General features: G+C 39.9%; 1 protein-coding gene across 1 annotated transcript in view; it reads right to left on the bottom strand.

Annotated features, from left to right (window-relative positions):
* The window catches only part of hspg2 (heparan sulfate proteoglycan 2), a 186,473-nt gene that overhangs the window by 115,489 nt on the left and 43,243 nt on the right, over nt 1–27,741 (bottom strand). Inside the window, exons 2-3 of the mRNA XM_037541607.1 lie at nt 24,966–25,137; nt 23,297–23,347 (exon numbers count right to left, since the gene is read on the bottom strand). Of these exons, the coding sequence (XP_037397504.1) occupies nt 23,297–23,347; nt 24,966–25,137 (223 nt within the window). The remainder of the gene's footprint in view (nt 1–23,296; nt 23,348–24,965; nt 25,138–27,741) is intronic.

Below are 27,741 nucleotides of genomic sequence, written 5' to 3'. Positions count from 1 at the left end.
ATATTTACATTTACATTTATGGCATTTAGCAGACGCTCTTATCCAGAGCGACTTACAAAAGTGCTTGTCGTTACTTCAGAATATCTGAAGTTATCTATGCATTGAGACCTAAAACAAATACAACAAGTAGAAAAATACCTACAACTCAACACAGAGTCTACACAACACTAAACCTGCTGAAAAAAAGTTTGTAATAAAATACAGTGAGCAAAAAGAGGTGAAGATCTTTAATAGACAGTGTTAGTGATTAGATAAGTGTAGTGTAAATATATATATGTTCATCTTATTGATTCTTCATTGCTTTTGATTCAGTTACATGTAGTACATATTTCTACATATTATACAAGTTTATCTACTGGCACTGACCCACAATTCCCATATGAGTGCACCCCTAGTTTTAACTTGATCCGTTTGACTCTCCCAAGCAGAAGCTGGTTTAGGTATGTTTAGTTAGGAGTGACCATTAAAACATGACCAGGAATGATGATTAAAAGTGGTTAATGTAAGAGATTGCTAGTGTGATAATGCCACAGTAAGAGTACATGACTGCAAATCAATAAAATATATTTGGTTAAACTAGAAGTCATCAAACACGTTAAGCTGTTTTTTTGAAAAATTAAAATCTATACGCAGCACTGCGCAAACATCTTAGGCACCCAAGTACATCATTTAAAACCATTAAGCTTAGTAATAAGTTCCCTCTTGCTTGTACAAACACCATAATATTATTAGAATAAATGCAAATGAACTTAAATGCAGCACAAAAGGAACAAGAACATCTTGTTTCAATAAAGTGGTTGATATCTTACAAGCTAGTTTGGTTCCAAATTTCTCCTCAAAGTCCCCAACAACCACATGTATTTGTTAGGTTCCATCACAAGCACTTGGATTCATTGAGGGAAGCTTTGGAAACGGTTAAACGAACACATTTCCATGACATATTTGCATTCATCCTTTCTTGCTGACTTTCTGTAACAATTCCATTCCTGTACTCAGAATCACTGCCTCACGTGGACAGGCTGACACGCAGTGTTTGCTGATCTATCACACTATTTGGTCTCCCAACACAACCAGATGGTCAAACCCATTTGCTCTGTACACACAACTTCATTGTGAACCAGCAGCCATGCTTGGCTGCATTCTTAGAGGGAGAGTGCTTTTCCAAATACGGCTCAGTTTCTCCTAATTACACCCTGCACTTGCGCAAGGTGGCCGCCCACTCCTGTCCTGCAGCCTGAGGAGAGGTTGCGTTACCGCAACATCACGCTTCAGTCTCAAACCCAGGCAGAAATAAAGAGAAAGAAGTAGAAGTAGAGTATGAGCGAGCCCTGACTCACTGGCGGCTTGCTCCGGTCTGGCTTCAAGGCAGCAGCACAGAAAACATGAATCGAATGAAGGGAACATCAGAAAGAAGCATCAAAGCTATGGCACTGAGCTGGAGCTAATCTAATCTCTTGTACGAGCTTGCAGTAGCAGACAGAAACCCAAGTCACCTCTGATTCAACTTTGAGCCACCAAATCAGTCGTAGGCAATGTACTGACCTGATATTTGTAACATAATAGCTTGAAAAAGGTTCTTAAATGTCAACTTCTTCTTATACATCTTTTGCATGTGCCCCATTGTTCTTTATGTGAGACGACAAGAGTCGTAGTTTGCTCTTATTTCTTTAATAAAAGGTTGGTGATAAAAACTAGAAGCACAGGTTAAAACAGCCTAAATTGCTGAAAGCTTGCTTCAAATGATAAAGCCATACCAGATAAAGTCAGCTGACTTGTAAATGCTGGTTAGGTTCCAGTTTTGTTACTCTAGCTCAGGCAGCAGCTCGCTTGGCTAGCTACCTAGCTAGCCAGCTACACTTTTCCACCACGCTCTGTTAATATAGCATTAGTTAACACATGTTTAGTGTCACATCTTTATCTGTAGCTGTTTTTATTTCACTTAGATGTACAAACATGTGGGCAAAGTTCAGAAAGCACTGCTAACATTGTCAGAGACTGGATGCTAGCTTAGCGTTACAGTTGTTTGGACAATGTCTTTTGATAAATGGGTTGGCCCAACCTTTATAACAATGCGAGAACCAGGAGCTGTTAACTCACACCCCCAAAAGAGAGCAGAGAAAGGAATTGTTAGGTTTAAATGAGCATTTTATGATATTTCATATATTTCAAGTTGTTAGCTGTATGTTTGATGTGGCTAACTGTTTCAACAAGACTCAGCTAGCTTAACTGCAAAACACTGACACTGCAGATATTACGAGCGGCTGCTGGCTTTAAAACAGTTCCACGCTGTAGTTATTTAAACTGCTTGCAAACTTTTATGTCACCGCTATGACAGTGGAGGATATCAAGAGTAATGGAGTAAAACAGCCTTAAGGAAGGATCAGACTTAGCTTGGGCTTAATATAGCCAATGCTAATTAAATCACACATTTTCCCTTTCCAATTCCAAACTTTCAGATCAGATCAGGAATCCCTGTCAGCTCCCTAACTCCCGGCAGCATGGCCAGAAGCTTGCTAACCACCTTTCTGCTCTCTAAAAGGGAATTGTGCTTGTATTCCTGGGCCTTGCTCCCGCTCACTTTTTCCATGAGGGAAATCCCCAGTTCAAGGACTGCTGAGCACTCTCCAGCTCCTAAAAGACATGAGTTGGGGAGGAGGCAGTGGGGTGGTTAGAGTCAACGTGGAAAAAAGGCATTCTGAATTCTTAATTCCCCAAACTTGTTTGAGCGCTACAGCAGCGCGGCAGAACTGTGGAGGCTTTATGGGACGAGGCCCTGGCAGAACTGCACGGAGACAAAGGGCTGATTGAGGAGCACGGCTGCCCTGGCCTTTCCAGCAGCCCGCTTTCAACTCGACCTTCAGAACCCTCCTCCGCCTCTTCCCAAGAACCCTTCACACAGAAAAAAGGGGAGGGAAGGACGGAGAGAGAGAGAGAGAGAGAGAGAGAGAGAGAGAGAGAGAGAGAGAGAGAGAGATCTCAAAACCACCCTCACATGTCTCAGCCAAGTCCACGACTTTATTTTTCCTACCAAACGGTCTGAGAATCACATGGGAGGGTTTCACACTGAATGGCTTTCGTTTCTCCAAGAAGCAGCCCTGACATAGATGTAGATGGAGAGCCAAACACTAGAAACAGCTTTTCCCTCTCATTCTGCGGCTCGTTGGAGTGGTTCCCGTCACAGCTTCATGGATTATTATTCAATCTATTCCCACTAATGATGCAAATGTCAAAATCCACATGAGGGAATGGCAAAATGCTTCCCACCATAAATCCATAAACCAAACTCTGGAAGAGATCATATTGTGCTTCTGTCTGCTAACAGATTTTCATGCCTACAGTCCAAAGCAATGAGTACATGTTTTAATCCATGAGCCATCTGTTGAGAGATCTTGGGCCTGAATGCTGAGACTAAAAACTCACTGAGAATACCACACTGTTAGAGAATTCCTTTGTAGGACACAGAAGATCTGCAGTGGTTACAGAGCAATAATTCAATCTTATCTTATTCCAACCCAATATAAACCTGTGAACAAGGCTACAAGACCGTATCCACCTAGATACAAGAGTATGTGAAACAGAGGCCACTTTATTAGAACCCCAAAACTTATAGGTCTGGGAAGGTACCAGGTTTGTTCATCAAGCTGATTTAAGCTGCTAGTTTAGTTTAACTACTTAGCCAGTTAGCTATGATTTCTGCTACACTACTGTCAATTGAGCCAACATTAGTGTTGAGTGTTACATTTTACATCTAACTAATATTATTTAATTGTATGTACACGGCCCAGTTTAGAAAGTACTGCTAACATTGACAGTCGCTGTTCCAGATGCCGATGAATGTTCGCTAGCCTAGCAAATGTTATGGTTGTTTGGACTAGCCTTTCCATGGTTATGTTTACCAAGCTATGTCATGACAACCAGGAGCTTGTAACCCACAATCAGTCCATCTGTTGATGTGCAATTTGTGCTAGCCCCTCACCAGTGGCCAGTTACTCATTGCTGTATTGAGAATGGCCCACCATCAAAACAGAATCAGGTCACCAGCAGTTCTATGGTCAGAAACTGCCCAATGTTAAATGCAGTACAGGGCTGACACATTGTGCATTGCAACAGATGGTCCACAGTTTTAAACTGTACACCTACAGTGGATGCAGGTGGAGCACATTTTCATACTTGCGCTTTGTTCCAGACACGGCGCTGTTTTTCTTGACAGTTTGGTACGTCTACGCAAGTGTGAAAAATGTTTTTGAGACCAGGAACAGTACCAACCACTGGTTAACCTGAAGATGATGGGTGTATGTGGTCACATCTACTTTCAACTCTATGTTTTGTTTTTTTTCACATTACATGTTTGAGGTTGTGGAATGGCAGGAATAGAGACTGAAAGTAGCATGAGGGCTTACACTTAAGGTTTTGGAAAAGCATAAATCTCATGCCAACCCGCATGGCTAAACAAAATCTGCCCGAGCATATGATCACTCAGCCAACTGCTGTTCATCTAGTGTCTGCAAGCCTAAGATAAAAACATAGCCATAACAAAGTTATGAACTTATTGTGAATTGCCATCCACGTATTGTCACAAAACCTCCCTAAAATAGGGGTAATTCCATTAGCTAGGTGTTTCCAATAAATGGCATGTGGTGTGTAGTCAGTTAATATCATTCTTAAATCCTATTTGGATGGGATTCATTTTCCATGGGGAGGTGGGTAATGGTTTACCACAGGACATCCGGGATGTTTATGACTGATTTGCACATGATAAGAAATCATGGTGTGATTGACAGAGACATACTTCCTTTACTCCAGAAAAAGGTAGAAACATGTTAAAACATTTAATTTAGCTGATATTTTGTTTATCCTAACCATTTACCTTGCTGTCTTGAGTGAATACAGTGTGTCATCAGCACCGCTATTAGCTTGGGAATTTAAAGCCTTCTACAGCTCAGTTCTGAGCTGTACATGTAAGGCAGGACAGTAACAATCCATATCGGCTTAATTTTAGCCCCAGAGAACACAAGTAAATGCTTCTTCAATGCCTCTACACTTGGAAAGTCCTTTTCCACAGGATATGAAAGCGTTTTCACTGACATGTCGATTTGCACAAGATTAATATAACCTGACCTTATTTCTACTGGACGTCTTATGGATGGTAAATGGAGCCAGAATCCGTAACACTTAGCACACAGTCTATAAAAATGACTGATGGTGCATTTGGTGCATTCGGACAGGACAAAAGTCACAAAGAAACCACAGTAAAAATGACATTATCACACCTCCTCCTGTAAAACTAATCCTGTCCGAACAGGGTTTAAAACCAAGAACTAGTCTTGAAAGAAATGGGCTTCAAACAACTCTTTCACAAACTTATTCAAGAAGTCACAAACAGATGATAAAAAGGAAAAAATGACAGCAAAAAAGCAGGCGGTCTGCTCTAAAACACTCACAGACTAGGGTAGCGATATGAAAACAACAGCACCCATTCAACTGCATGAGGGCTGCAGCAAAGAGAATTTGAGGACAAGTTGAGGACGTGGTCAAAGAGGGAAGGCCACAGAGAATAAGCGATCGAAGTGTGAAAAAAAGGAGTCTGAAAGGTTTGGCAAAGAGTTTTTTTTTTTTTTAAATAAACAACAGAGAACAAGAGGCAGAGAGATAGAAAAGGGAAATTGAAGATCAGGAGGCAGGTGTTTCGAATAGTTCTCTTAACAGAAACAGGTGCGAGCAACAAAAAGAATGTGTCTCCAATGTGACCTCATTGCACTCTCCAGAAACAAGAGTGAAAGAAATGGTTTGATGAAAAATCACACCTGACGTAATCAATCGGCCAAGACATCGATGAATTTTGCATGGCTTATATACCATCATCTTGCACTGTACAAACTGTTTGCCTAAATCAGGGAAGTCAAACTCGACCACTAAAAAGGCCACATTAAAAATCTCAGCATGTCCGAGCGCCAGTAAAATTTTGCCTCGACCGAAAGAGGCTACGGTTTGTTCAAAATATGCCAAAACTGCGACAGCAAAACAGGTTTTGAATACATACTCAAAAATAATTCTAAATAAAAATAAATAGGTCGTTTTTTTAAACTGCGTATTTACTTGAACCAGACCCCAGGCATCTTTTCAGATTGTTTTTGGGGGGTCAGAACGCACACCATGTTCAGTGTATGCTGGGGACTGAAGTCCATCTCAGGGTTAAACGGGCTAATAAGAACAGAAGATTAAAATCATTTTGTGGGCCGAGCAGGACTGTGTCACGGGCCTGCCTTGACCCCCAGGCCTTGTGCTTGACACGTGGCCTAAATCACTGCATACTTGCCTCAAGCCCAGTCAGGTTGTTATGTACTGCTCATGTGGTTTTGTCACTGTGTGACACCATCATGGGCAAATTAACGTCAGCTACAAACTGTTGCAACAGTCTGAATTTTGTCAATTTTTCCAGATAACAGCAGAAGTGGGGGAAAATTGATTGTACTGAAATTCCAGCTAAAGATTCTGAATTAATAAATAAAACATCATGACTGAATTTTTATATAGGCTTAACATAATGTAAAAAACTTCTTTACAGCACTAAAGAATGTAGTGGTAATAATAATAATAATAATAATAATAATAATAATAATAATATGTAGGAGACGTCAAAGTAGATGTTAAACACGGCAAATCAATTTTTAAAATTTGATTAAAAAAAAAAAAAGACCAAAACATAAAAAAAGTTTGCTTTTTAGTTTTTTAGATAATAGGCTCAAGCCTATTAGATTGAAAAACAGGCTTTAAAACTTCACAACCATGGAGAGTGTTGGCTACAGTCAAATACAACTAAGCTAACACTACTTGTCAATTACAAATACGGGAAATAAATCATAATGACAGCTGTATAAATAAAAAAAATAATAAATTTTTAAAAAATCCATATGTATCAACATGATTTTCTAATCCCATCTTGGCACCCTGAATCAAAATCAAACTGACTAAGATACCTAGATATTCCCTCTATCATCTATTTGAGATTGCAACTCCATGCAGTTTGAGACAGTTTGTACAATGCTAACTGGTGTACATAAACCTCCATTACTTCTTAGCTCTATTAGCCTCACAGCTCCAGTGCAAAATTCCAGAAGATGTCCAACACAAAACACGTCTTGTTCAGTCAACAACAATGTGACTTTTAACCACACTTTTTCTTGAAGAAGCACACCCGAATGCCACGCCGCAGCACTGGTTTTGGTATGGATTGGCAGGTCCTGATGCGAGAGCTCAGTTTAATGTCGCATTCCTCTGGCTCTGTGCTGGGTTGAAAGGAGGCCAGCAGGGCTGAGCCCATGCTGCATTTCATTTAACATCTGGCTGAAGAGACACACTTGATGGCTGGAATTTGCAGCGACACAGCAGCTTACAAGGAAAAAAGATGCATTGGCATGGCCCTCGCCCACTGGACCATTGAGGCCTGCAGCATATCTTCTGCCCCAGCCATGCTCCCACTCTCTGTCCTTGCACTGTGGTGTGTTGAAAATGTCCAAAACTACGCCCTGTTCACTACGTAATGCACTATTTTAGGAGTGTGCCACTTTGTATTGCTATGCAAAACCCCAAACCTGGGTCACCAACCCTCCTCTGGGAGATCTGCCCAACAGATGCCCGTCACAGTCACAGAATTTTAGCTGCTGATTAACTGTCATGTTGCGTTGAATTAATTACTTGCCTGTTTTGTGCATTTTGTGAGGCTAATAAAGTACAAGTCTAAGGCAGTTAAAGTGACTAGCTATCCTATCAAATTAACATTTTCCTTAAATATGTTAAAGCACACAGTTAAATGATGGAACTTTAAATTAGAACTGGCAGAGTTCTTTTATGTACATTCATTTGACTCAAGCTAACTAATATAAATTTGCATCTTGCTTGTTGCAATGGAATTTGTTTCTGACTTACAATGACTGGATTACAACAGCGATTATCCGTAATAATTGAAAGGATGACTGGATGTACCCTAGCAAGCATGGAATGTCCACAGTGCATCCCTGGGATAGTAAAGATTGCACATAGGACAATGTTTAAGCCATTTTGGGGTGCTTCAGGGATAATTAACTCATAAACTTAGCACTTAATGACTGTGAGAGAGTCACACAATCATGAAAGTGCCAGCTGTTCACGCCCATCATTAATATAAAAATATTTTTTTTGCCAGAAATAGTTTTTTATGAAATTTCTGGTGCTAGTTTTCACTAACATGTCAATGGGAATTCAATATAATATGTAATATTAGCAACATAAAGTTGAAAATCTCATTACAGCATCAATAAAAGCAGTAGTTATAATGTATCAGTGTTATTCGGATAAAAGCCTTATGAAGCAGACGTTAAAACACATGTTAAACACACTAAATACAATATGCTCAGAAAATTACGTTCAATTAACAATTAAAAAATTAACAAAAGATCAAAAAAGTTTCACTTTATTTTTTTTTAGATGTTGGCTTAAGCCTATTAGATGGCAAAACATGCTTAGTCATTTAAAAGTGTGCAGCATGTTGATCACAGTCAAATACAAATAAGCTACCACTGCTTGTGACAAACACAGGAAATAAATCACATTGAAGGCTGTATGAATCAAACATTAAGATGCATCAGCAATCGTTCTGTAATCACCATGAATCCGAATCAAACTTCTAAGATACCTACATATTCCCTCGATCATCAGAAACAACAGCAACTGTGTCTGTTTACGTTTTTCAATACGCTCTACCATAATCATAGACAACTCAAGATTGTAACAGATACTCAGTCACCTGGTCAACATTGTACAACTTCTCAGTCGAATTCAGGTCTACTGACTTACTTGTAGTGTACTGCTATTAGCCTATGATGTCACATTTAAGCCTTCAGACCCAAATCCAGGGCCCAAAAATGTTTTTGCTCTATTCTTATTTAAAAGGCAGACATAAATGATGATAAATCAATTGTTAATAGTTTATTGCTATTTCCGCTGCCCATTACAGTGTGGGCTGGTTCTGAGGAGCAGCAATAGTTATGGAAAGAAAACCTGAACACAATCTGAATTTACAGACATTTGCTTTGCATTTCAGGACTGCAGATGCAAGGGTTAACGTGATGCCTCTAAATGATGAACCTTGCGATACATATTCTCTCACACGTTTGCACATAAATGGACAATGGATGTGTTTGTATGTTTGTCTGCATGCCAAAATTACAACATTCAAGAGACAAAAGTAATGTAAACATATCAATTTGAAAAATTTAGGATGGTGGACATTTTTCAAGCCAGTTCAGAAGAAATTTTGTCTGGAGACTGGCTATACAAGGTTATATAAGGTTAAAATACACCAGAATGGTCAACAAAGTCGCATTTACAACTGGTGAACTCAGGATTTTAGATGATACACTAGCTTACGGGATTATACTGCAACCTTTCCAAAAAAAAAAAAACCCACTAAACTCGCAGCAACTGTGCAAAAAATATCTGCTGCGCTTCCATTAGATCTACATGCCTTTTAAACACAGCACAGAAAAGCATGATATGTATTCTCCTGACCTCCATGCTTTCTTTTCCCGTGTGGTGGGCGTGTCTATGAACAGGGTGAAGTCGTATTTACTAGTTGGCCCATTGGCACCCACAACCTTCCGATGAGCACCTGAACGCAGCATAAGCGTATAAAACGGTTTACTTCATTCACAGATCCTTTTCCATACAATAGTGTTCTGTGCAGAGCTACTGATTTTCCAACGTAGAGGACCTTTCTGAATACAGCACTTCTCAAGATCCACCCTCAAAAGGCAAGAGCAGTTCCTGTTTTCTGGTGGAGTGGGAAGAAGTTCAGAGATAATTGGCCTTCTCATCACTGAGGGAGTTGGGTTAAAAGGCTTGCGCGCCCACTGAGGAATGAAATCTGCTCCACTTTATTGCTATGAAGTTTACCGATGTGGTGATATGCTGCACAGCTAGGACTTCCAAAGTTTTCCAAAGCCATTAGGAAATGTATTACAAAAAATGTAGGCTCGAGTGTGAAATGCCAATGCATATGAGTAACACTGCAATTAAAGATTATGTTTTGTTTATAATGACGCCCTCTTCATCAAGCTGTCAGCAGACTCAAGCCGTTTCACTATAAATCTCCACTGTACGCACGTGTGGCCTCCCAGAGAAGCCACAGCTGCAGAGTTAGAGTTGCAGGCAAACAGAGAATCACAAGCCTTGTTGCTCAATTGCAACTTTTGCTCTGCGCTGATGATTCATATTTGTGAGCGCGAGCGATTTTTTTCATAGATTTGTTTTTACCAGATATTTTGCAGTTAACATTACAAAGTGCACGTAAACAATACATACATTGACATGCACATAAGGATCAAGTAACTGCAGAAAATCAGATTTGGCCATGCATTTACATGCACTTCAGTAATCAGATAATGGGGAAACTCCAGGTTAACTTGAGTCAGGAAATCTAGTTTATGCTTTGCAACTGGCCAATAAACTCACAGGATAAGACGTGATGTAAACTTAACATAAAAAAATATGAATGTTCAAATTCTCAATTTTGTCAAGCAACAGGTTTCAGCGTCGCTTCAAAAATGCTTCGTCACCATCTCATGGGTGCTTGTTAAACCCTGTTAGCAGATTCTGGCACAGTGGTCTGCTTGAGCACATATGCAGACTGAGAAAAAACGAAAGAAATCAGAGTAAGAGTTTACATGTGCTGAAAAAACCGACTACCAAGCCAAAATACAGCTCTATCAGATTTCTTATCAACTTTCTAAGCCTTAATCCAATCTAAGAAATCGCAGTATGCTGCTTACAGGACCACTTAAATAATTACATCTCATTATGATCAGATCATTAAGTGCATGTAAATGCAAGCGATGATAATGTAGATGTCCAATTTCATAATTAATATAACAGAATACGTCAATAACGTCCCCCCGAAAAAGAACTGTTCTAATAAGAAAGAGGAAAAAAAAGAAGCAAACAAAATGTTTTGAGGTATGTGATTAGATGACAGATGCAACAATTAAAATGAAATAAATCATAAGACAGTACTGATAAGCAATGGTAGGCATATGATATGGATAAGTAAGATAATGCGAAAGGCTCTGTATCTTTAATGGTCGATTTATGGACAAATGTGGTAACTGGTCAAACTAAGAAAAAACAGGTTGACCAATTTTGTAAAACTTCTTTACGTACTTGATTTCAGAGATCTCAAAACCAGGTAGGCAGCTAGTCTGTGCCTATTATTGCTGTGCCTATTATATATATATATATATATATATATATATATATATATATATATATATATATATATATATATATATATATATATATATATACACACACACACACACACACACACACACACACACACATATATATATATATATATATACACACACACACACACACACACACACACATACATACATACATACATACATACATACACACCCACACACGTATATTATAGAGAGTATTTGAGAACTTAAGTTTTCCTTTATGTTTTGTGGTTAATAAATTATATTTAAATAGTTAGTCCAACTCCAAGAAACTGTGGCACTAGCACAGCTTATACAGTATATTCAGGCCGCATGTCTTGGCCAAATTAATTTTCCTCACTTTTTGAGTTTGATTTAGTATGCAAACATGCATCCCTCACTCCAGAGTTCATACAGTCCATAAATAAGCTGCAAATAAAAAAAAACTTATTTGGAATTGACTGTTTTTGTGATGCCACAAGAACCAACACCTTTACATATATCCACCTTTAGCTGTCAAGCTACTCCTATTCATGCTGAAGTTATAAGGAGTGTTTCAGCCGGGACTGTTTTTAGAATGACAATAAATGGCAGAACAGAGGTCGTTGGGCTCCCGAGTAGCGCGATCGTCTAAGCGTTGGCCCAATCATCACGAGTTTGATCCCTGGTGATGCTACAGCCACCCGTAGCCGCAAGTCCATAAGAGCACAATTGGCCTCGCTCTCTCTGGGTCGCTCTCTCTCCCTTCTCCCCCATCACACAACGCAATGCTAGTCAGCACAGGCGTCTGTTAGCTGACGTAACAGATCTGGTGGTTGGCGCTTTCCTCCGAGCGCGTTCAGCTGTCCAATGACGTTGTGTGAGCAGCAGTTCGAAAAGATGCGGCGGCTGGTTTCACAGGTCTAGGCGGAAGCCTGTGCTAGCCTTCACCCTCCTAGCGTTGACAGCATTGTGTGATTGGGGGAGTCCTAACTAGCAGGTGGAATTGGAAACAACTAAAATTGGGGAGGAAATCAGGTAAAAATCCATTTAAAAAATAAATAAATAAAAGGACAGAGGTCACTTTCATACAGCAGTCTTAAAGGCACAGAAACAAAAACAGCCTGTTCATCCCAATGGATGAGTAGAGTTTTTTTGGTTTTAGCATAACTAATACAACTCAAAATGAATATGGTCCCTCTAAGCTCAACTAAGACAATACAAGTGACTTCAAAGCAAATTACAAAGTGCAAAACGTTCATTCTGATGCAGCTTAACTGTCCAGAATTGCTGTGAATACGTGTTTCAGTTCACCCCAGCCCGGCCTAATTAGAGTAAATTAACTTCAAAGCAGTCCTTAATGGTGTGATCCAGATCAGCGCTCAGACTGCCAAGTTAGTAACGAGAGAGACTTCGGATATGGCCTTTTATGTGTTCGGTTGCCAACCATTACTCAATTCAACAGTGTCTTCACTACGCCATCAAACAGAAAGACAAAGCATTCTCTCTCTTTTGCTTTAAAGATGAAAAGAGGGCAAAACAGACTCGAATCAAACATCCTCTCTCTCCCTCTCTCTCTCTCTATCACTCCAACAAAGTCTGTTTATTTGCCTTTGCTACCGGAACCAAAGCTGTAAATTGTTTTATAAACCCCCAGAGATGGATTATTACTTTCATTTAGGACACTCCCAGGCCAGCAGGAAACCCCCAAAGCTCAATAAAAACATTCCACTGAAACTCTGATGTTTCCTAAAGTAGCAGGGCCGCAGGGTGCTGCTCCACCAGCCCTTCTTGTTGACACTTTTATTAAGATTAGATATTATGATATGAAATCCTATCATCCTAAATGTACAGAGATGAAGAATACTGGCTGTGTGCAAAAAGCCAAAGCGCTCGTTTTGTCAGGAGGAGATGAGCACATGCCTGAGACAAGCTACTGCAAATGTGGCCTATGAGACAACGTTTCCCACAGAGCGACAGGAAAATATGGCTCTCCAAGGCAACAGCAGCACTGCTATTATGACAGCAAGTTGAGAAGTCTGGGCCTGAAGAGGCCTGTTCAGACAGTCAGGGTTGACCGGATAACTAGCATAACCATTTTTGATATTCTAAATATCAGCATTTTTAAACTACTCATACTAGAAAAAAAAAACAATATCCTTGATTGTTATAAACAAAATAAGAACATAGAAACTTTAACATTAATTTAGAGCCTAAGCTATCTTAAGAGGTAATCCACATGTGATCACTGTGTTGATCATGATTTATCTTTGTGTGGAAGTGATGCAAAAAACAAAAAATTCTTGCTAGGAATCTTTTCGTCATTTCAAAAACCTGGCGCTACAGATGGCGTCAGCAGGCTAGCAGGGACTTTCTTGTCGGCTTCTGTTGTTTCCCTGCATCCTGTGTTTTCCAGCGTTTTAAAGTGATCCCTGTAGTGGAGAAGTTCTTGGTCACTGTGGCTCTGCCTGTTACTTGGCATGAACAGTGATGTCGAACATCCCTCATTTCACACATGGGAATAGTTCACGTGTATATTTTCACTGTTCATCTACTGCAGCTCAAACTGTTTCAACGTGTCTGTGTCGGCCAGTGCAAGAAGGCAAAGGGAACAAACATCCTTTTTAATAACTATTAAAATTAAATATAGAATTAGTTCTGTAGTCTCAGATGCTTTGCAGTCAAAAATTCTACATTTTTGTCCATTTTCAGCTAAAATTTTCCTTTGGTGTATATTACTTCACATTCAGTTAACCAACACTGTGCAAATTAAGCTTTAAAAATGTGTCATTTCTATATATGATGCAAAACGTGCCCACTTTTGCTTAATGTGAGATGCATTTCTACAGCAGACGCACTGCAAGATTAAGATAAGTACACATGCTTTATTGAAATACTCTCAAGTAAACCATCAGCCATACTAAGTACAACCACTGCCTGTTAAAAAGGAGGACTCCTGAGTGAGCATAGCTGGTCTCGCTCTTTCTAGGTGAGTAGGATGGTCCTCCCTCATCATGCTAGACAACACAGGCAGCTGTTAGCTAATGTAACAGAACTGGCAGTTAGTGTTCTCCTCCAAGGATGTTAAGCCATCGAATGATGTGTTAGCAGCAGTTGAAAAGCATGTGGTGGCACTTCACATTTCTCGGCAGAATCATGTGCTACCCTTTACCCATCTAGCAACACTGTGACAGGGGGTAGGATTCTGCAAATCTGTATATTCTCATCATCATCTATATTCTGGCCATACACACTGACCGCTTTCTGAACCACCTTAGAAAAAGCCTCTATACAGGCCCACATTTCAGGGGTTTTCTATACTACTTCACAATGTTTTCCCATTCACATTTTCCTCCTCAAAGAAAATATAAAGAGGAGCTCTCATGACAGCTTATTAGTATCCGATTCCACCGTATTCTCTGCTTTGTTTGACAGAAAGGCATATGGCTGCCTCTGAGAGGGCCAGATCATAATAACAAAGATGAAACCAAAATAACCGCAGCTGCCAGCATATGTTCCCTCTGCCCCCTCTGTACTGCTATCAGAGAGCTCCTTTTGGATCCTGTCTCTCACACTATACCAACTGCCTCACCAGGAGAGGGAAAATGGAGAGCTGGGTGGCCTCCTGCTCTTCTCAAGAGTTTAATGACGCTAATGTACCTCCATCAAACGCTTTCACATCTGTCAGAGGTCACTGCCGGGGACATGGGGATGCAGCAGGCCCAAAGCACATTGAGTGCATGTTGTGAGGGTCACTTTTGTTTCGCAACAGAACCCCCCAGCCCCACCCCACCCTGAACAAATTCAGCTAACCGTACTCCACTCTCACGAATAGGAAAAGTCATCTCTATCTGCAAAAACAGTAGACTGGAAAATGATACTAAGCTGTTGCTGTTTTGCTATAAATTCAATTTATGTTACATACATTTACATCCATTGTATAAACACAATTACATGCGTACAAGTTACATCATGAAATAAAATTTGCACTCGATTTACATTCCGCATTAACAGGTTTCAGTTTGCATGTACAACATTTTTCAATCTTTGTCAAACGATGAGAAAAACGTGAAGGATGTCTCTTCTTCCTGTAAAATATGACTCTGCACAACAATAACTTTCCATCAGAGTTAACTCACATACCTCCTTTTATACTTACAAACACAAACGGGTATCAACTGAAAGTTTAGAATTCACACTTTTAACAGAATTTCTCTTCAAAATGTGTGTATGCATGCACTGCTTCCAGTAGACCATACACACACACACACACACACACACACACACACACACACACAATATACACACATTCAAAATGCAAATATTTTTCATTGTGCAATATGTTCATAAGCGCATTACAGATCTTATGCAACACTTATTTTATTATTATTCTTATTTTGTTGTAAATAGTCTAGAGATTTAACTTTAATTTTTATTATTTATAATGTTTATACTGTTTCCCGTTTCTATTACTGAGTGCCTTACTTCTATTACTCTGCTGCTGCTGCTGTAATACTGTGAATTTCCCCGCTGTGGGACTAATAAAGGATTATCTTATCTTATGGAAGACTTGTTGTTCCGAGACATACACCATTTTTCTTTCGTTTTAACAGAACTTGCTTTTTCAGTGCAATACTGAAAAATCCCTACAACTACAAATCTAGTAACATCTTTTGGCCAAACACAAACCTTGATGTGGCCTTGATCCAAATTTAGTCCTGACCTCCTCAATTTAACTGCATGTATATCCAACTGATGAGAATAGTAACTTTTGCCTCTGGGGCTGTAAGTGCTGCAATGACCTTTCTGGTCTCAGGCCCTGTGAAAGTCATAAATACTTTCGAATGGAGATTCAGGACAGACTTCGCTCACAGCACTCCAGGTTTAGCGCCAGCTTCATATCTACAGAGCGGATTAGTCACTGAGAGATTTCTAAATCTTTTCTAAATATGGTCAAGTGAACAAAAACACTTAAGAATTAAGACACCCAAGGTTCATGATCATCTTAGAAAAGTCATGAACATCAACTTCATTTCGTTTCTTTAAATAGGTCTAGGCAAAGCCCACCTATTTACCACTAGTAAGCATGAAGGATCACAGGAAAACCCCCACAATATGCAATGTGTATCAGTGAGGAATAACCAGATTAATATATTAGGCTAATGTAAGCTTGTTTTATACCATAAATCAGGCAGAATGATGGCAAATTAAGTGGAATGCTTTTACAGTAGTTGCTTGCAGGTGGAAAGCTGACCTTTGTGTAACATTCTTGAAGTGCTTGTATTAATACTGGTTACCACTTAAAAATATTTTACATTTCTTTTATTTGTCAATTAAAAAAAAGTGTACTTTTTTTTTTGTAAAAGTGCCATTCCTGGCCCATTACAGACTACTGGCCCTCCTCAGTGTTGATCCGAGGACCACACCAAAGTGTACTTTATGGGCAACTCGCGGTCTGCAGCCCAGTGGTTGATAAAACCATGGTTTAGACAAGTGAAAAGGTTTAGAGGGAATGTGGTTCCAAATTAGGGATACACTGCAATTTGCAAAAGTAGTTAAAAATGCATCTTCTGTTTTTTGAATTGGGTTGGAATCATTGCTTTGGATGACCAATGATTCTCGATTGTTGAGGACACCAGGTTTCAGTTTCAGCCAAGAATTTATTTTGGTACATCACTATTACATATGAAATTCTTTACATATTGTACAGTCATTAAGCAAAGGTAAAAAAAGACTAATAAAAGAGCTCTCTCATCTCCTTCTCTCAAATGAATGTGAAAACTTAATATGTAACGCTTTTCCAAACTGTACCATCGTGTAGTTTCCTTTACTTTCTTATACCACAATGATTCAACTTATGATGACAAAATGGACACAGAAAATCTTTAACGTCTCAAAAGCATTTCCTACAACTGTTGAAAATTATTTTCACCCTTGGTAATAAAAGCAAAAAGTGCAATGAAGACACATCACTTATCTGAAAAAACATTATGCATCACAATTAAAGGCACCCCTAGAACTTATTCTCAACAAAATCCCATTATCACCTCATCTCTAATTGGCCAAATCTTTCTTTATTTATGTATTTCAAGTAATGCAGAATTAATTTAATAAGCCCCCATAATGGTGAAGACTGCTGTCTTATGCCAAAAAAACCCAACTACATTATGAAGACAAAATGGCCATTTGTCTTGACGACAACAACAAAAAAACCCTCTTAAATGCTGTGAGGGTAATTCCAATGACTGGTCAATGTGTCTGTGAAGGTGTGGGAGAAGGAAACAGATGACCTTTGGTTTTACAAAAACAGGAAGAAAGATCACCGTGATGGGAGGCACAGGGTTACGTTCTTTTACTGCCCACAGGAAAAGTAAAGAGCTACTTGGGAAAGACAAAAAGACGGCTGGTCATCCAGACCTGCTCTGCTCCAGGAAAGCACCGTGTTCCTTCCCAAGTGCTGCCAAGCAAAGATCTATAAATGGATTTTAACAACAAACTTCCTCTTGACCAGAACATGGCAGGGAGAATACCAATCTGACTGACCAGCTTAAGCTTCTCATGGAAAAGACTTGGGGCCTGTATGTATGTGAGAAGACACCATGCAAAATGTGCCTTGATGTCGCTAACTAAGCACAAGTGGGGTAACTGTAACAAACTGTAGAGTTTATCATTAATTATCAGACAATTTATTTCCTTTGGGTGCTCAGACACAGCTGGGGGCTATTTTTACACTCAGCGGTATGTGGCATGTATACTGTAGCATTTTATCACAGTAGTATAGTGTGGTCACCTGATATCTATGACCTTCCTGAGTTTATACCAGTGACTTATACTGAACACTGAAATCCTCAGGCCTTGTGGAAACACTTAAGTGCTATGTGTAGATTTTGTGCAGACACTGAACACTTACAGCCTAATCATGTTACAGGTGTGGACAAATGTAGCGTTAGGAGTCTTGCCCAAGGAGTGTAGTGTAGTGTGGTGCCCAGACGAGGAGCCGAACATCAGTCTGCTGCATCTCTGCATGTAAAAGATACTAAGCTATGCTATATATCTACACTATTTAGAGCCTTAGGGGTCACCAATCTTATTCACAAAGGACTGGTGTGGCTGTAGGTCTTTGTTCCAATCGAACAGAAGCACACCTGATCACACCTGGTCAGCTGTGAGATGTGCTCCTGTTATGTTGGAACGAATGTACAAATTAAGGCTGCACAATATACCTTCAGTGTTCTTTGCATTGTGGAAATGAGCGCATGAATGTTTTATCTTGCACATGCACCAGTTTCACTCACTGCTTCCTTCTTGTTTCCCTACTATTGCAAAAGTGGCCTCAAATCACCGAGGTGGTATGCTCAAGTCACTGGGGTAGTACCCTCAAATTGCTGGGATGGTACTGCTCAAGTCGCTAGGATGATACCCTCAAATCGTTAAGATGTTACACTCAAGTCGCTGGGGTGGTACCCCTGAAGTCTTTGAGCTGGTACACTGAAGTCATAGGGGTGTTACCCTTACGTTGCTAGGGTGGTGCCCTCAAATCACTGAGGTGGCACTGCTCAAGTCGCTAGGATGATACCCTCAAATGGTTAAGATGTTGCACTCAAGTCACTGGGGTGGTACCCTTGAAGTCTCTGAGCTGGTACACTGAAGTCATAGGGGTGTTACCCTCACGTTGCTAGGGTGGTGCCCTCAAATCACTGAGATGGCACTGCTCAAGTCACTAGGGTGGTACCCGCAAGTGGCTGGGATAGCACCCCCCAAGACACAGGCATGGTGTGCTCAACTTGCTAAGGAGGTACGTTCAAGCACATTTTCAGTACCTTTAGCTAAGCAACAAAATTGTACCACATTCTGTTTGATTTTTTTTTATTACCTACACACCCTGTTGAGACTTTTTACTTTACTTTTAAACTTAAAGTATGAAAAAAAATATGTCCTTTTCCCAAATGACTGTAGGGTAGTGAAGGAGTTAAAACTTATTTAAGGTTAAAGACCAGCCTTCATAAACACTGATATACCATTATTTACTTACTGTGAGTGGGACCGAAATGTCCCTGTACAATAGGCTTATTTCTCAAAGTGTACAGCTTAAATTCCCTTTATAGTGTACAGTGTTTCAGTGGGCATTTGGATGGATTATGATATTCATGTAATCCAACAAAGGTAAATTACTTCAAAACAATGCAGATCAATCTGTGACCATGTCACATTATTCACCAATGTGTTTTAAATACACTGCTCAAAAAAATAAAGGGAACACTTAAACAACACAATATAACTCCAAGTAAATCAAACTTCTGTGAAATCAAACTGTCCACTTAGGAAGCAACACTGATTGACAATCAATTTCACAGCTGTTGTGTAAATGGAATAGACAACAGGTGGACATTATTGGCAATTAGCAAGACACACTCAATAAAGGAGTGGTTCTGCAGGTGGGGACCACAGACCACTTCTCAGTACCTTTCTGCTTTCTGGCTGATGTTTTGGTCACTTTTGAATGTTGGTGGTGCTTCCACACTCGTGGTAGCAGGAGACGGACTCTACAACCCACACAAGTGGCTCAGGTAGTGCAGCTCATCCAGGATGGCACATCAATGCCAGCTGTGGCAAGAAGGTTTGCTGTGTCTGTCAGCGTAGTGTCCAGAGGCTGGAGGCGCTACCAGGAGAAAGGCCAGTACACCAGGAGACGTGGAGGAGGCCGTAGGAGGGCAACAACCCAGCAGCAGGACCGCTACCTCCGCCTTTGTGCAAGGAGGAACAGGAGGAGCACTGCCAGAGCCCTGCAAAATGACCTCCAGCAGGCCACAAATGTGCATGTGTCTGCACAAACGGTTAGAAACCGACTCCATGAGGATGGTATGAGGGCCCGACGTCCACAGATGGGGGTTGTGCTCACAGCCCAACACCGTGCATTGGCATAGCATTTGCCAGAGAACACCAGGATTGGCAAATTCGCCACTGGTGCCCTGTGCTCTTCACACATGAAAGCAGGTTCACACTGAGCACATGTGACAGAAGTGACAGAGTCTGGAGACGCTGTGGAGAGCGATCTGCTGCCTGCAACATCCTTCAGCATGACCGGTTTGGCAGTGGGTCAGTAATGGTGTGGGGTGGCATTTCTTTGGAGGGCCGCACAGCCCACCATGTGCTCGCCAGAGGTAGCCTGACTGCCATTAGGTACCGAGATAAGATCCTCAGACCCCTTGTGAGACCATATGCTGGTGCGGTTGGCCCTGGACTCCTTCTAGTGCAGGACAATGCTAGACCTCATGTGGCTGGAGTGTGTCAGCAGTTCCTGCAAGATGAAGGCATTGAAGCTATGGACTGGCCCGCCCGTTCCCCAGACCTGAATCCGATTGAGCACATCTGGGACATCGTGTCTCGCTCCATCTACCAACGTCACGTTGCACCACAGACTGTCCAGGAGTTGGCGGATGCTTTAGTCCAGGTCTGGGAGGAGATCCCTCAGAAGACCATCCGCCACCTCATCAGGAGCATGCCCAGGCGTTGTAGGGAGGTCATACAGGCACGTGGAGGCCACACACAATACTGAGCCTCATTTTGACTTGTTTTAAGGACATTACATCAAAGTTGGATCAGCCTGTCGTGTGTTTTTCCACTTTAATTTTGTGTGTGACTCCAAATCCAGGCCTCCATTGGTTAATAAATTTGATTTCCACTGATGATTTTTGTGTGGTTTTGTTGTCAGCACATTCAACTTTGTACAGAACAAAGTATTCAATGAGAATATTTCATTCATTCAGATCTAGGATGTGTTATTTGAGTGTTCCCTTTATTTTTTTGAGCAGTGTATATTGCAAGCAGTATCACGATCATGTACAACTGTAATGCTAGTATATAATCTTGAGAGAGCGATAAAGAGGGAGAGAAAGAAAGAGAGACAGAAAGCGAGCATTAGGGTCTTCACAATACAGAAAGGGGTGCAGCACAACATGAGAGTGAAAGAATGCAAAACAAGCATCTGCGTTGTCTGCCCACTGCTTCATTGTTTACTGCTGCCTTTCATGTATGCTATTTCGCTTCCACCACAGCCTCTTATCTGATGAAAGGATGCGTGAGGATTGTTTGGATCTCCGACACAAATCTGAAGCGCTGTGTTATGACGAGGCTGCTGTGAGAAGAGTCGAGCTTCAGGATGTACTCGAGACAACATTCATTCAGGGTCCACAACAAACACCCAACTCAGATGGAGATCATAGTAATTGCTAGCTATCCCATAAACTATAATAAATAGACATAATAAAGAAAAAAAAAACATTGTGCTTAAAGGCCCAGCAAGTTAATTCCCCCAAAGTTAAATAAAAGGTTAAGCTCAGTTGTCTAAGATGCCAGACACAGGGCACATTTCTTGGCGCACGTTTAACCAAAAAGCATTTCCCATCTAGTTCTACAGTCTTGCTCAGCTGAGGTGGAGAAATTCAATATTTAAGAGGAACACCAGCCATTTTTAACCTAATTAACCTAACCGAATCCAAGTAATTCTGGAACATTTCTACTGGTGCATTCCTCACAAACTTTTAAAATAACGTAAATGACAATTATATCAAAAAAATAAAATAAAAACATCAACATTTGAGATATTAGGTTTTGTCCCGAAGATAACGCCGATTACAACAGACAATAATTCAAAACAAAACAAAAAAAAAGAAAGAAAAAAGAAAGAAAGAACAGAACATCAAATGACTCCAAACAAAAATCGTAGAGAGGTCAATAGGCAGTCGCTTCATGGGAAGCGGTCATCCTTCACGAGTGTGCTTCAAATCACGTTTTTTGTTCTTTTAATAAGTACAGGATAATACAAACTATTGTCTGTGGTAACTGACAGGTTGCTGCACAATGTTTATAATCAAACATGTTGCTTTTTAATAACCTTTTAAGCCCTCAATACAACGAAAATACATTTGAAATAAAGTCTATTTTATTCACACTGACTGGTTGAAAAAGCAGGAACATATGCTTTGTGTTCTCAGTGGTTTTTTCATGTTGTTATTACTTTTGCCTTTTTCTGTGGTCAGTTTCTAACCACAGCACTGCTGCTGGCTAGATAGTTTTGGTTGGCTCACTGTTTTGAATTATATATTATATATATTTATATAAAAATGAATACATAAAATGACCTATTCTTTAGGATATACAGAGTGTAATCCGATCTTTTTCTTGTCGTAGATAATACAGCTGGGTAAGACATACCAAGCTGTCAATCAACACCAGTTCATTTCAAAGCTGCTTCATTTCTAAAGGGCCAGACTGTGGGAAAGTAAATTTTTCTCACTTAAAAAAAAAAGGCCATATATGAAAGCTAAGCTGCAAAAACAGCCCGGCGTGTATTCATTGTTTCTGCAATGACTGAAAACCAACACATTAATGCATATCTGCCTATTCAGCATGCAGCAGTTTGGCTCCTCCCATTCACACTGATGTTATAAGGAGTGTTTCAGCCCGGATTGCATTTTAATTGAGGCACAATAGGCAGCCAATCAGAACAGAGGTCATTTATCTATTATCTGTCTAAGGAACTGTAAAAAAAGACAGCCTATTTAATTCTAAGGGAAAAAGGAGAGGTTGAAAGATGGTAATGTAAAAATGTATTATGACTGTTTTTGGTACATAATTCCACACTATTGTTATAAGTAGACCGGGGGTGGGGGGGAGGGAGGTGTAAACAATGTAGGATATGGGCCCTTTAGGATGTTTGTAATGTGACTGTCTAGATTTTAGAAAAACTATATCACATGTCTCCATTTTTTGCCTTATAGCATCTCCAAACTGTTGACATTCAGGTTTAGCCTGTACTTTATTCAGTTCCTTTCCATTTATGCTTCCCTAAATGTAATATCTCCAACAGTAAAATAATAAATAATTAATTAATTAAGACATTTTATGACCTTAAAACTTTAAATCTTCTATTTTAAGACTTTACAAAATGTTCAGTGGATTCACAGGACACCAAACATCAACCTGACAGTCTAAATATAAAATCCATGGAGTCTCCATTTTTGAGTTCAAGCTAAAACGTCTCAAGAAAAAGCACTCACCTGTGACAGGTGGCTCAGGAGTGCTTCCGTCTTCGTCTCCACTTATCCAATCTGCAGAGAACATAAACATACACTGAGCTGCACTTTCTTTTATAGCTCCCGAGCCTCAGAACATCATCTTAACCACAGGACATCATCTCAGGCCTGTCATGATCAAGAAATTTTAGCTGACCATTAATTGCCATAAAAATACCTGCAGTTACCAATGTGATTGTCTGGTTTTTTGTTAACTGCATGCAACTGTTACAGTAAAGCTTAAAGTGGCCAAACTGGCTGATTAGCTATTATTATATATTTTGCTTCCACTCTGTCAATTCTTAGCAGCTCCAGCTGCCCTCTAAACATGTTATAGCACTGAAGCAGAAGTTGGAACTCAATAAATCTGATTTTTAAAAATGTTTAAATTAGCTTTGGATCTACCAAACAGATGCAAATTCTGTTTGTGGTCATGTAAACATAATTCTAAAAACTGTATTAACTGTAGTCAGCTTAATAATTGTGGTTGGTTCAAATAACTACAGACGATTAAGTAGGAATAGCGACAGGCCTGCTCATGACACCATCTTAAGTCGAACTACAGGATGTTATTGTAGCCTAATTTAAAAGATACAAGCACTCATCTGTCACTGCATGTTGTTCATTTTGTACCTTTTCCTCCCTTAAAGCACTAGTTATCCCAAAAAAAAAATCAATATTTAAATGGTCTTTATCCCAAACAGCTTGGTGTCTGAAGTTTGTTTGTATAATTTGGTACTAAAGCATTGACAAAATTCAGGCTCTGAGCTACAAGGCTAATGCATCTAACACAACCCACCAATTAGCATTGTGCAAAAATGACCAGTCTTGGCTGATACTGGTATCGGGTATGCCATGCTTATTTATTCATACTTGTATCATAAAAGCGTACTGATGCCAACATCCAATACCACCTGCTACTATGTCATGTAAGCCCAGTGTATGTTGCCATGCAAAAGAACAAATGACTCAAGCTGGTGGTGAACAGGGCTCTGCTTACACAAAGTTTTCTGATGCTAGTCTGACACAAAATTACTGGTCATTCTAAACATTTGCCTTGGCATATTCCCATTAGGTATACACTGTGTGATTTTACACAAACAATCACAACCACTTTCCATACAGCAAGCAAATAAATAAATAAATAAATAAAATATATGCTACTAAAGTCTTTTATCATTAATCATATCAATCAGTCATAGTTAATATGTAGACTGTTTTTAACTGCCCTTGTGAAATGAGACCATATTGCCCTACTCATGTACAGTACATCACTGCCTGGTTTTATTTCAGTGCACAGTGTGATACAAGTTAGCTGTTTCTTAGTGTGTTTGTTCAGTACTCGGGTGCGTAGCGTGCTATTTTGAAAGATGCAGCAGTTTCATACAGTGTGTGCATACAAATACTTTTTACTACTTACATTCTCTCTGAAAAAGTATTTATGCATCACTAGATATTTATAAACATGGAAAAACATGGCATCTTACAATCTCGAGCCCTGAATTTCATGTGTATTTTTTAGTGCAAAACTAAAAAAGCAAAGCTCAGACGGCCTGTCTACATTCAACTTTCTGCCAAACTGTCACCTCAACAGAAATCAGCCGCTCTACAAGCAGCATTTAATTACTGCTACTGTCAACTCAAGCAGTCGCACCTCCTGAAGCTTCATCAGCAGCAAAGTCTTCATCATCATCGAGGTATCGCAACATCCTCTGAGTGACGCGGTCCTTGTCATCGTCAAGAGAACGTCTGATCCTCTGCTCCTTGGAAGCATCCAGATCCTCCGGCAGGGGCACTTCCCCCCATACCTTTGAACTCTCTGCCACCTAGAGCCAAAACAAAGCAAGCCTTCATTCATAGGGGTTAAAGTCTGTCTTTATACACAGCTCAAGCCCTCAGAGGCCTATGGGTAGGGAATGGGTGTCGACTTCACATTCAGAAGACATAATAAAGTAGGGCCCTGTGTTTGCTGCATTTATCTCAATGGGCCATCAAGGCACTTACATAAAAGGTAAATCAGACACATTTCTTTTATTTTATTTACGTATTAAACAGCCACACTATACTGAAGACCAGTATTACATGCAAGCCTTTTATGACAACTGACATGAGCCTACATTAACATAAAGGCAAGAAAGTAATAGGATAACTGATAGTTATTAGAATAAGCCTTTATAAATGTGGATTTATGTTGGAGTCATGCAGCTTCATGAATGCTGCCCTAGAGTAAAACATTACCATTCAAATTATATATATATATATATATATATATATATATATATAGATAGATAGATAGATAGATAGATAGAGAGAGAGAGAGAGACACACCTCATTAGAATGAATAATTAATTCAATATTAATAAAATGATTTTATGGAGATACAAGGTTTTCTTCCAACAACAGCAATATGTTGATATCTGGCTGAAATACATGCCCCATATTTGAAATTGGGCAATTTCTGATATTTTACCATATGTGGTAAATGTAAGTTGGAAATTAGAAGCAATATATGGCAATATATGACATATTTCAGCATACATCAGATTTCTGTAAGGCAATAACAGCCCAGACTCTCTTTGGCTCTATTTAAACTTTAATGTCAAAGACTTCACTCACTACCACTAGTGGACCTTTTGGCATGTGAATACCTGTAAGACTCTCTAGTACCTCTACTTCTATGGCCTCAGGCAGACGCACCAGGTGAGCATACCTCACTGCTACATGTCAGGCATCTTGAGCTACACGAGGAAGTACTTTATCATGGAAAGTTTGTGTCACCACACCCCCATGGGGTCATAAAAACACAGCATTGACAGCAATCTATAATTCTGCATATTTCAAAATCCGGCGGCAGCTTTTTTCTCTGTGCAAATATTTGCCAACTGCAAATATGGAGTACATGATTTGAGGCCCATGGAAGGCTAGGAGAAAAAACTAGTGTGACTAAATCATATCACATGGAATGTGGCATAAACATATAGTACAATATAGATTACAGATTTTTCAGAACTAGTATCGCCCTCAAAGCCAAACTTGTATCTCCAAGATTTTACAAGACAATAAGTCATTTAGGACCATTTTTGTTGGTTCATTCATCATGAAAAGGTTTATACAATGTAAACAACAGTTCATTAAGAAATAAATGAGTTCAGAGGTTTCATGGACAGAATTGAAATTCAATTAAAAAGCCATATTGTGTGTTTAATCTTTAAATAATGCCTTGTATTAACATTTTGCTCATTGTACAATGTCATTCAAGCATTTAATACACTCCTCTGCAGTTTACCACCAGAACTACACTACCTCAGTTCACACAATAATGAATCTACACAACACATAAAAGGTGGGCTATTAAATTGTGCCCACCTTTTGCCCGACACGCTACACCTCATCTGAACTACAAATTTCATTCTGATGTTTGCATACGTGCCTGGAAGGGTGCCACGACTGGCATTTCCAGTCGGCCTGGCCCGCCAGTTCCCATTTCCCAGCCTCTCCATCATGGCCGCTGCCCCCATTTAAATGGCTCCAGCTAATAAATAACTTGATCTCCCACCCAAATCCTTTCTCCCCTGACTGAGCACCCTAAACCAACAATCCCGGGCCTTTTTCGAAAGGAAAGCGCTGACTAGCAAAATTCTTTTGAGCGCATCCACTCAGCGAAGCGTCGGTGTGATCATCTCCTGCTTCACTATCCCTTGGGATGGAGTCCTCTCCAAAAGCCCAGCGCTCTACCAAATAGGCAGAAGCCCTAGTGCTCCTTCAACAACTACAAACTATAGGTCACTGTTTATAGGATCGAAAATGGTGTAAAGGTTGGTTCAGATATGATGGCCATGATAAGCCACAATCAACAAGGATTTCTCTTGGAGCATTAAGTCCAAACCAAGAACTTTTCATTTTAAAGCTCATCCATATTTTCTCTCTGAGTAGGTTGATCTTTCTTGTGTGGGCACAAAATATCCATTCACAAAGTCCTGTGAATAACCTTCCAATGGCCAGTGCATTTTTTCAAGGACTTTGCCAAAATTCTCCACTTTCATAAACCAGGCAGTCCTATTCCTTAGGTAGAACTCATGTAAGCAAGTCACCTCACCAGTCACAGGGTTGATGTGGCACATCCTGCCTTTAACAAAACTGTGAACTCCTACTGCCTCTGTGTTTACGAAGCAAAAGCTAACAACCAAGCAAAAGCTAACCTAGTCAGTTAGCTCATTTGTCTGCCTGTCATCGGTTTGTTCGTTCATTTTTCTGTCTGTACATACATTCAGCTGACCATGCCAGCATTCCCTGGATGTCCATCCAACAGAACAATGAATAAAAACCTCATATCCTTTAATAGGTCACCTTTTAGCCTACATTTAGGCCTAAACTAGGTCTAGGAAACCAGCCCACTCAAAAACCTGCCATAGGGAACACAACACGAAACA

The sequence above is a fragment of the Pygocentrus nattereri genome, chromosome 9 (assembly GCF_015220715.1).
Source record: "Pygocentrus nattereri isolate fPygNat1 chromosome 9, fPygNat1.pri, whole genome shotgun sequence".
Taxonomy (NCBI): domain Eukaryota; kingdom Metazoa; phylum Chordata; class Actinopteri; order Characiformes; family Serrasalmidae; genus Pygocentrus; species Pygocentrus nattereri.
Note: the sequence above shows the minus strand (reverse complement) of the source record. Positions and strands in the feature narration are given on the sequence as shown.